The sequence below is a fragment of the Hydra viridissima genome, unplaced genomic scaffold, assembly GCF_058129835.1.
Source record: "Hydra viridissima isolate aposymbiotic clone 2 unplaced genomic scaffold, HvirCarnegie_v1 scaffold_9, whole genome shotgun sequence".
Classification (NCBI taxonomy): Eukaryota; Metazoa; Cnidaria; class Hydrozoa; order Anthoathecata; family Hydridae; genus Hydra; species Hydra viridissima.
The window spans coordinates 15,927,130-15,936,280 of record NW_028324308.1 but is presented as its reverse complement, the minus strand read 5'-3'; the positions used below and the strand labels follow the sequence as shown (position 1 = coordinate 15,936,280).

Genomic DNA, 9,151 nt, shown 5'->3' with positions numbered 1-9,151 from the left:
CTTTCATCGATAGAAACCTATTTGACAACCATTTGAGAACCACATTTGATTTCTAGATCTTCTTTCGCATTTTTTTTTTTTTTTTTCTTGTATTAAAAAATTCTTTTTCTAATCATCCGAAGGTGTTTTGTAATTCCGGGTGTTCTTTCAAACAATGATTTCTAAACAACTAGTTAGTTTTTTAAATGCTTTCTTTGTTTACTATTTTTTTTACTACTTTTTACTTTGTTTTTTAAATGCTTACTTTGTTTACATCAATATTTTTTAATATCATTAATGCGAATATTATTGAGTCGGCTCCATGTTAATCGATGAAGGACGTATACAGTATTATAGTCCAGTTTTCCAAGGCAATACTTTATTATCTCATGTAAATTATTGAGACTTATAGTTTACCGATTATTGTCTTTTTTTTTTTATTGTACAACTGAAAGATTTTTGTAGCCTCAAAGGTGATAAAAGACAAAGCAATCAAATTTTCATGGTTTTAAATGTTGGTCACCCGGACGAAAACGCCAGACAATAAAAAATGTTTACATCAACATACTGTTGTTTGACATAACAAAGTCCGATGCTGTAAGAAAGTCTTAACGTAACGAACGATAAAGTTTGTATAATGTAAAATAAATATTTAGAGAAAATATTTTAATTAGATATTTTTTTCTCTTATTGTTTTTTCTTTAAAAATTTTTAATGGACTTTTAAATATTGGTCTGTTTTTTTTTAGTTTTTTCTTTAAAAATTTTTTTATGGACTTTTAACCTGGTTTAGGGTAAAATTTTTGGATTATTACTAAATTTAAAAAAACCGTTTTGCTCAATGGCCAACATTAACTTAACATTTTCTTCCACAAAGTTCGTTTTTAAGTATTTTTGTACGCACGTATTAAATTCTACCTATATTTTGTTTATGACGTCTGATAAATTATGTATGTTATAAAAATCATTTATACAACACAAAATAATTCAATCAACGCTTTCACTTTAAATAATTTATGCAATGTTTATTAACTAAACGCTATTATTTTATGCAATGATTGATCAGCATGGACAGCTGTAATTTAAATTTTTTACTTTAAGCTTTTATAGAAACGCTGCAATTAAAAAGCAGTGGTTTTCGCTACAGCTATGTTTTCTAAGTTGTACTTAATACTAGCATCGGCAGTCTTTTTGACTGTAGAAAGCAGCGATGAAAGTACGAAATGTTTAGTGAACGAACATTTGAACGGTTGCAGCACTCCTTTCCACCTACCACTGCCATACAAAGAAATGTTTACGCCAGCATGCATGACGCACGATATTTGTTATAGATGTGTGAGTATTTTTTACTTTTAAAACCAAATAACTTGCAGTGCTTCCACCAACGTCCAAATTCAACATTTTTCTTGCCACAATGTAAATATTGCTGATCTTGTTTCTACTGATAACTCGTGTTCCCTTTCCATTTTTTATTTAAAAATATCAACTTTACAAAATTAACAAAATTACAATTATTGTCGAATTTCACTCTGGCAAAACTATGCCACAACCTTTCGAAATGTAATACAAAGAAATAGTTAAATTTTTATGTTTTTTTAGCGTCCTATAACCCTAACATGAAAATTGGTCTTGAAAACCGTGAAATTACGGTTTATTTAAAGAGTATATTTAGGTAAAGAAATCCAAAACACTTCATAGAGATTATATGAAAGCATATATATATATATATATATATATATATATATATATATATATATATATATATATATATATATATATATATATATATATATATATATATATATATATATATATATATACATATACTCAAAAATTGAAACGTTTTATTCACAAACTTTATGGGTGATAGAACGGTAAGGTAGAACGGTAAGAAAAAATACTTGCACGATCTCAAGTAATCTAAACTTATTCCGCTACGTTTATATTTCTTAGATATAAAATATTAGGAAACCGATTTGTTTTTCTTTATTTCTTTATTTTTTCTTTCACTAGTTAGAAATTATTTTGGAATTTGTAAAGTTCGGGTTTTTTTCAGGGAGTTAAATTTGGTTGGAGCCAAGTCGAGTGCGATCTTCGCTTTAAAACAGGAATGAAAAATATTTGCAAAAAGAAAATTGGTATTCGTAATAAAAGAGCTCTTTCTTTGTGGGATGAAATGAAGGAAAAGTTTGAAAAAGTAAAAAATGGCTGGGGACAAGCAACAGCTAATCAAACAAAAACAGAAGAAGTAAAGCGGTTATGGAACGCAACAAAAGAGATATTTAAAATGGTTGGGAAATGGTTCACTTTAAAGAATGGAATGGAGAAATGCCTACATGCCGCCGACATTTATTACTACAGTGTTGCAACTTATGGGATTTATGCTTTTCGCACAACAGCTAAAAGTTATTGTGACGAAAAGTGTGCAAAGGATCTTGGGGTTAATTTGCATGAAAGATAACAAAAAATGAAATAAATTCCTAAAACTCGTACTTTTTTGTAAAAAAAATCATAACTTTTAAAGCGATGATTGGTAGCAGCGAGAATGATTATTAGTTGTAAAAAAATTCGTTCGCAAGTTAAATTTCCGTAGGAAATTCTAGTTTCATATTTTTTTCGCTCTTTAGAGTAAATTAAGCTAGCATGCAACACACTGAGAGAGGAAAAAAAAAAATTTTTTTAAATTTTTATTGTTTTTATTTATATTAACAATTAAATTTAGATATAAATAGTAAAAAAATATTCTTAACTATTTGCAAAATGCAAAATGCTATAAAGAAAAAGTGTTCCATAAATAAACGAAATAAAATTTTAGATATGCGAAAAAAAAAAAAAAAAAAAAAAAAATTACAAAACTAAAAGAATTTTGATCCTACTGGATTTTAGGTTCGCATTGAAAAAAAATTCATAAAACACGATTTTTATCATAAAATAGAAAACGCCGATAATTATCAGACTAAAAATTTAATGGAACTGTCTCCCCTGATCTAATTCCCCAAATTGTAGCCCCCCCCCCCCATTTAATTGCATATACTCTCAGTAATATACATCTAATGTAATGTTATATATTCACAATTTTTACTTATATAGTTGCTTACATAGCTAATTCCACGTGCTTTTAAACTTGTATGATTTTTTGCCGTTGATAGTCTGAATTTTATATGTGACGTGATTAGCACTTAAAGCAGGGGATGCATTTCGGGTTTTTTTTTTTCTCTCCTCTGTTTGAAAACCAAAAGTGTACCTTCTTCGGTAAGACAGGTGCAGTTTCATTTAAAAAATCTGCCAGGTATAACGCTTTTTGATTGGTTCATGGTTTTAACGCTTTTTGATTGGTTTATGAGTTAAAGAACGAGCAAAACAATCACTGCAATCAATAGATTGTGTTTTGTGAAAGAGTTTTATTGTCTTACCTCAAGAAAAGTAAAACTTTTGTCATAACAACAGTCACTCTGTTTTGACAAATTGGTATGTCGAGTTTCAAAACTACATTTCGTGTTGAAGTGTTCGTTGTCGAATGAGATTGAGCATTTTACATCGGTAACATCTTCCTACTGTTTAAAAGTACTATTAATCTTATATATGTTTTGATTTTAAATAACACCGTTTAGAAAGAGTGTAGATCTATAGAGCTATTTTAGAACAAATATAGATCTATAGGTTTATTTTAGAATTAGTTTAGAACGAGTATTGCATAACTTTTTCAGCTGCGTGGAATACTCTTTCCTTTTTTGTGTGTCTAACTACAAAACTGATTTTTTTTGTCATTATTTTTTGTTTGCTTTATATTCTTCTGGAGTATTAAGTAGAAAAGACTTGTGTTATTTTTTGTTATTTTTTGCAAGATTACTAGTTTACTATTTAACATATTAAAAAAATACGCTTGTAAATTAAAATTAATGACTAAATGTTTTGACCAAAAAAAAAGGTTTACTGTACAAAAACAAAATTTTGAAAAAATTAATGAAAAAAGTTGTAAATAAAAAAATATGACTTGTTTTATTTTCTTTCAGATTGTGCTTTCATTCTCATGTATCTGCTAAAAATACAATTTCCCTAAGGAACAAAACCAATAAAATATTTGCTTACTTGAAGCCGTCTTTTTTTTGTCATTAACAGCAAATTGTTATTTCCAACCAGCATTTGACAGATTCCGCCATAATGATTTCTCCATTTGATTTGCGTTATAAAGTTTAGATAAACCATATTATGATGATTTATCCATAATATTTCATGATTTATCACATAATAATAGGAATTAGTTTTACTTTATAAAAAAAATATTATAAATAAAAAAATTTAAGAAGCTCAGAAACTTTAAAAAAAAAAAAGTGAGAGAAAAAACAGAAATCGAATGGCGCAAAAAAAAGAAAAGCGAAGAGATTTGAGTAATCTATCATTTTTTTTATTTTTATTTTACGGTTATTTTTAAAAAAAGAATATTTAAATTACAACTACATTAATAGGAAAGTAAAGGCAGTTTAATCTGGCAAAGGCGTGGGCAATTAAAGTTACTCTTTTTTGAAATGCGTTTGTCAAGAATATCGCATAACAGTACTAATGTTTGAAATGCGTTTGTCAAGTATATTGCATAACAGTACTAATGTTTGAAATGCGTTTGTCAAGTATATTGCATAACAGTGCTGTATGTTTAATGTTTCCCTAGATGTGAGCGCAATAATTCCATCTTGCTGAACTATATTCGTGAGTGGTTCTTTAGGGGTGGCCTCCTCAATATTTTCCTAAAAGGCGTAAACGAATACGACTAACGGTTATTGCTAGGATAACAGAGCACCTTGTTGTTGAAAACGTACAATCGGTTAACCATTGTCTCTGAGTTCTAACAATTAACAATCTAGGATGAGTCATTAGTTAACACAATTGATTGACGATTTTTTAAATCAAAGTAAATAATTTCGTTCGTTGTTCCATGATGTATCTTTTCATTTTAATTGTTTCAGGAGTTTAAATCTAAAAAACCGATTAACTTCAAATTTTTGCTAAACAATGCTCAAGACGTCTGATTTCTCCTTAAATATTATTTTAGGCTATAAGTGTACGTTAAAACCACTAAAATTGTTCTCAAAATAGAGCTCCTGAAGGACGGTAGTAGACTTTTTGTCAGTCTTCAGTTTAAATTGAGTTATAGTTAAAGATTTTTTTAGTATTTTCATTTATAAATGGGTTCTGCGAGCAGGTATAATTCCTCTAAATAAAGAAAGCAATTGCTGCAGTTTTACACCATTTAAATGACCACGCTGATCCTGAAAAACGACATTAGTATTGTCCTCGCACAGCTAAAACCTGGTGTAAATTTCAAAGAAACAAAATTACTGGTAAAACTACAAAGATAATATCAGTATTGACACAGCTGTCTCTGAAATAGTTAAACCAGTATTTTCTTTTAAAGATCTTGGTTGCGATGAACTTTTGAAAAAGTGTATACATGGTGAAACTCAAAGCGTTAACGAGTCTCTTAATAATATTACTTGGAAAAAATGCCCGAAACAAGTTTATGTTGGGAATAGTACTTTAAAAAGTTCTGTAGCTTCTGATGTTAACTATAATGATAGTGCTACAGGACTACTTCCTGTGTTTATTAAACTAGGTGTAAATTGTGGTTTTTGTACTACTGAGGGTAGTCAAAATAAAGATATTCATCGCGTTAAACAATCGGACCATATTACAGAAGACTGTGTTAAAAAAAGACGTAAAAAGCTCAGAGCCATAAGAAAAGGGTATAATGATAAAAATAAAATTGAAGAGGAAGAGACATACGGTTATGGCCATTATTAAATAGTTTGTGTTACCATATAATTACAATATATTACTTTTTAAAACTTGTTTTAGCTTTACTGCAACTTTTTTTTCTCTCGCTAAATCTCAATTTTTCAGAAAAATTAATTTTTCATAGAAAATAGATAATGGGCTGAAATTTTGCAGGTTTAAAGATGAACATATTAGGAATGTTGTCTATGAATCAAAATTTTTTTATTATTTTTTTAAAACTCATTTTTATCATGCTTTGGTCCCAAACTGTCCTTAATTTTTATATCTAAAAGTTCGAATGTCAACCTGGTAAAATTAAAAATGTTTTAAAAAATTCTGTTTAATAGACAACATTCTAAATACATTAAAGAATTCATGTTCAAATATTCAAACAGTTTTGACACTGAGTTAATTATGTTAGATGAAAGAAAAGGCAGTTTTGGGGGTAAAATAGCACTAATTATGCGCATATTTAATGACGTCATCACTAAAAAAGGTTTTTTATTTTTGTACTGCTTTATATTTTTTTTGTTCATTAATAGAAAAGAGCTAAATTCTATTAATAGTTTTCAATTTTTTGTTAAAAAGTTGCCTTTACCCTGGTACCACCTTAAGACAATAGAGAACGCCGAGGCAAAGGACAATGGAACAAACGCATAGGCAGATTAGTCTGACTATGTGCTTGCTCATCTTGTCTGATACTCCAGTAGTAATTACTACTGGAGTATCAAACAAGATGATTCAGACAACTTAACAAGTCAGAACTACGAACGAAAATTCTAAGATGGAGCATCTGAGATGTACATTTTTATTTAAATCGACTTTTCTTTTGTTAGATTTTTACATATTGTGTAAAAGAAAATATTTAATTCTATTAACAATTAAAATTTTAACAATTCCAATAAGTTCAACGCAAACTAACTGGGGAGAAGATGCGAGCCCTAATTATGTTCTCTATTCAGATGAAAAGAGAGGAAGAACTGGGGCGAAGCATATCCTTGGGAAGTAGGGAATTGAGGAGCAGGTGAAGAGAGGAGGTAGGGGAAGGTGGTAGGAAACAGTGAATTAGAATAGGAAAAACAAACCACCTGTGGACCTACGACAAATGTTTTACATATATTGGTTAAAGTAGTCTTTATAAGTTTACTAAATTTAAGGCTTAACATAAATCATATGAAATAAATTAGTAAAGTTTTATTGAAACATTTTAGTGCTTTATAGCGAGGGGCCCAAAGTAAACTTTTCGGGTTGGGGAGGGGTCTAAAAATACCGCTAAGAACTAAAAAAGTCTTATTTTATTTAAAGCTACAAATTCTCATGTTTTAAAAATCCTAAGAAGCTATAATAGCTCTACAGTTTCTGTACCAGATGACCAAATTATACTTTATTGCTACAAAATAATATGAAATTTAAAAAAGTACTATATAGAAAAATAATCAGGTAATTGAGTGTTTTATTAACTACCCCTGGGATTTGAACCCAAATACCAAGATTTATTTGTACTAAAAACAATAGTGTGTGCAATTTACAAATATATAAGCACCATGAAATCATAGTTACAATAGTTATAGTATGTATGTATGTATGTATGTATGTATGTATGTATGTATGTATGTATGTATGTATGTATGTATGTATGTATGTATGTATGTATGTATGTATGTATGTATGTATGTATGTATGTACATACGATATTGTATTTAATTTACATTTTTAGTAAAATAACAAAATAACAATAATTGAATCAAAATGCTGAAGCAGAAAGTTATCAAAACAAGATGTGACATAAACTGACCAGTTCTAGATAAACTAAGTTGTATGACTGCTTGTCACAGTTGGTCAATGTCACCTTTTCTTATCACTCAAAGACAAACAAAATGGAACTTTTACAAAACTGTTTAAATACAAATGATGAAGTTTTACAAATTCAATTTATTGTCAATTTTCCGCCAACACAAAAAAAGGAGTGCTTTTGTTAAACTAAAGGTATTTTAAAACTTACATTAAAATGGGAAAGAACAAGTCTTGCAGAACTGAAGTTAAAACTGAAAATTGATTTGGTAAACAAATTTAACAAGCTATTTGATGTGGCCAAATCAGATTACAACAGACTATAAAAATTCAACAAGTTATAAATTTTCTAAGAGACCAAAGAGAAAAAAAGAAAATGATAAAAGGCACAAAGGATTGAAGGTTGCATTCATTGAAAAAAATTGTTCATCCAGAATATAAAGAAACTGATGGTGAAGAGCTAATAATTAGTAAGTATAACCAGTTAAAGACTAGAAAGACCATTTCAGTCAGACAATATCAGAAAAAAACTATTCAAACTCATTACTAAGCAAACAAAATGTTAATACCAAAATCATATATTGTTATTGATAAATCATTATTTATTGCTAGTCTTGATTAAAAAAAACATTACAGGCTATGCACATTGTTCCGTCAATCCTCAAAGCTGTTGGAATTGACATCAAACATAAGACACTATCTGCAAGTTTAATATACAAAGCATGCAAAACAATTAGAAATTAATAGCCAAAAATGTTAAGAGAACTTTTTGTGCCAAATACAACCAATGAATTAAATGTTAAAAAACTGAATTTCTAAACTTTCTGTAAGTAATGGTGAGCTTATATGATATTCGGTTGTTGAAGCATTAAAAGAATGGCATTATGCCCTTGAAATTATTTGATCAGTTTTACCAGTCTTCAGGACCACAGATGGGAATATTCAGTAGATTCAAAGAACATAGTTCTTGATACTACCCAACACAATACAATTGAGGCTCCTGACATTTAAATCAAATATGAACATACAGCTGCTGAATGTGTATGAGTAAATCAAATTAACAAAGATATTTCAGAACTCTCCAAAAACATTCAACAACAAAAGTATTACCTGGAGCTCATCTGACTGACAGGTATCACACTGGGTGAAAATGCAATGTGTTTCAGCCCTCCAAGAGCTTACCGTTGTCTCAGATGGATGGCAAAAGGAATATACTCTCATAAAGTCTTTTATTATGTAGACAACCAAAACTTACAGCAAACAAACTACAGGATCTTCATTGTACCTGCCTTTTCATGATTACCATTTATCTGAAAGTCTAACTTAAATCTCCAACAGTTCTGATGTTCCATACAATGAACTTTGTCTACTCCAAACTCTGGAGTCTTATGGTGCTGCTAAAAAACAGGCAGCAAATTTTGAAATTCAGAAAATGAGAGGATTTATGTGGTATTTGAGCAAATATTTCATTAGATTTGCATTATTTTCTAACTTTATTCCTAATAGTGAGAAAGAGGCCATGATTTCTGCACTGATACATCACCAATAAAAACTGATCTCAGAAGAGTTGATTCAAAATTAGTTGCACACTTTCAGGAAAAGGCTTGTCAGAT

At 29.2% G+C, this 9,151-nt stretch overlaps 1 protein-coding gene across 1 annotated transcript; it reads left to right on the top strand.

Moving 5' to 3' along the window:
* The first annotated feature begins 421 nt into the window (after nucleotides 1-421).
* Nucleotides 422-2,464, top strand: LOC145186010 (uncharacterized). Its single transcript, XM_090097129.1, has 2 exons — nucleotides 422-1,313; nucleotides 2,035-2,464. Exons 1-2 carry the CDS (start codon nucleotides 1,128-1,130, stop codon nucleotides 2,437-2,439), a joined length of 591 nt encoding a protein of 196 aa, XP_089953255.1. The 5' UTR covers nucleotides 422-1,127; the 3' UTR covers nucleotides 2,440-2,464.
* Nucleotides 2,465-9,151: the final 6,687 nt, after the last annotated feature.

What these genes read in the sequence shown, in the direction of transcription:
- LOC145186010 (XM_090097129.1), top strand. Translation starts at nt 1,128, where the DNA reads ATGTTTTCTAAGTTGTACTTAATACTAGCATCGGCAGTCTTTTTGACT. An exon ending in ACGATATTTGTTATAGATGT is followed by an intron (nt 1,314 to 2,034) that starts GTGAGTATTTTT and finishes GGTTTTTTTCAG; the next exon opens with GGAGTTAAATTTGGTTGGAG.